Raw genomic sequence first — 1,736 nt, 5'->3', positions numbered from 1 at the left:
CAGTAGCAGTCTGCTTTACAGTGAGTTAGGAGATAACAGTCTGATGAAGATGATGCTCAGGTTGTCTGTAATGTTCTGCATGTTATGAAGAAGCTTCCTCTGTCCAGTCATCTCCAGAGGTTCCAGACTCCCCAGAACAGAACCTGCCTGTTTATGTCCCTCACTCTGATGATGCTATCTCGACAGATGATACGGCAGCAGCAGCTACAGATGATTTGCAGCATCTCGCTGCAAACACTGAAGGACCAAAGCTTGAATGTAAAATGGATGGCAAGCAAAGGTTTTAATTTCATGGGGAGGAACTGAATTCTTCAAGTTAAAAAAGTGTCAATGTCAAATGTATTTAAAAACTACAAAGTGCTTCACAAAGGGTAAAAGCAACAACATTAAAAACAATAATGAAATCAAAAAATAGGATAAACTTAACAGGACAGTGCAAGCAAACAGATCTGATAGAACTCAAACAGAAACCAAAGAAATGAGTTTGCAGGAGAGATTTAAAAAAAACTGTACAGTCTTTGCAGCACAAATATGAAGGAGCTGGTTCCAGAGTCGTGTTTCTGCAATGGTCAAAGCCTCGATCTCTACTGGGTTTTAATCTGGTCATCAGCTGCTCTAGGAGTACCTCAGAGACTTTTTGGATTGTAAAAGTTAAGGAGAACAGCTGGATAATTAGATGCCAAACTTTTACGAGTAAGTAACACTAACATCAATACAAAAATGAACAGGCAGCCAATGTAAATCCTTTAAACTGGAGTGAGGAGGTCATGCCTTCTGGTACCTGTTAAAAGACGAGCAGCAGTGTTTTGGACTAACTGCAAGTGATGAATTGATGATTAAGTGATTAATTGATCGATTCCACAATATAAAGGATTGCAGTAATCTAATCTGCAGGTAATAAATGCAAGAACTATAGTTATCAGCCTTTTAGGAAGAATGTAGGATTTGGCAGTTTGGTATAACTGATAAAACCAAGTCGACATTTGTTTCTCAAGTTAAACAGAACTGTCTAAAAACACTCTGAGATTCCTCCCTTTCTTGCGCCTGTAGAGGCTTCGTACAACATTCTCACAAACACACAGCTATGCTCACCAATTCTGTAGATGAGCACCCTGCTGCCAGCGTGGTCCCGCTGTGGGAGAACAGCATGGTATGATGTCTTGAGGAGACCGAACACAGATGAAGGAGACAGGCATGTGCTGATCTCAGGACTCTCCCTCCTCCAGTGCAGGTAATTCAGCAAGAGCTGGAAACACATGTGGAAGAACTCTTACAGCTTGCTCTCCTATACATGAGCTTTGCATTTGACTAGACAATCAAATTGATACACCGTCCGTAGACCCCTGCCTATTCAATATTCACAGAAGGTTCTGTGGAATGTACTGAATTCAGAGGAATGGATGTAAGGCACATAGTAGATGTTAGCTTCTGTGCAGAACTAAGACAATTTCCACTGTACGGAGCCCCCCAGGGGACATGGGGAATTTTTTTTTCTTTTGCGTTGCGAGGGAACGCAAAAGAAAAAAAAAATTCCCCATGCCCCCTGGGGGGCTCAGTACCGTACCACTGAGCACTTTAATGAATATTAACCAAAAATATAGATATATTTCTTTGGAACTTAATGTGAAAGACCAACACAATATGATAAACAATTGTGCAGTAGAAACTGCTGAAAAAAATAAAGGGAACACTCAAATAACACATCCTAGATCTGAATGAATGACATATTCTCATTG

General features: G+C 40.6%; 1 protein-coding gene across 1 annotated transcript in view; it reads right to left on the bottom strand.

Annotated features, from left to right (window-relative positions):
* Window positions 1-1,736, bottom strand: part of ttpa (tocopherol (alpha) transfer protein) — an 18,214-nt gene that overhangs the window by 8,004 nt on the left and 8,474 nt on the right. The window contains exon 2 of the mRNA XM_015019311.1: window positions 1,093-1,246. Within this exon, the coding sequence (XP_014874797.1) occupies window positions 1,093-1,246 (154 nt within the window). The remainder of the gene's footprint in view (window positions 1-1,092; window positions 1,247-1,736) is intronic.

This window comes from Poecilia latipinna, unplaced genomic scaffold (assembly GCF_001443285.1).
Source record: "Poecilia latipinna isolate Pla-1442-1.1 unplaced genomic scaffold, P_latipinna-1.0 Scaffold2408, whole genome shotgun sequence".
In the NCBI taxonomy this organism is placed as follows: Eukaryota; Metazoa; Chordata; class Actinopteri; order Cyprinodontiformes; family Poeciliidae; genus Poecilia; species Poecilia latipinna.
This window is presented reverse-complemented; position numbering and strand designations above follow the sequence as displayed.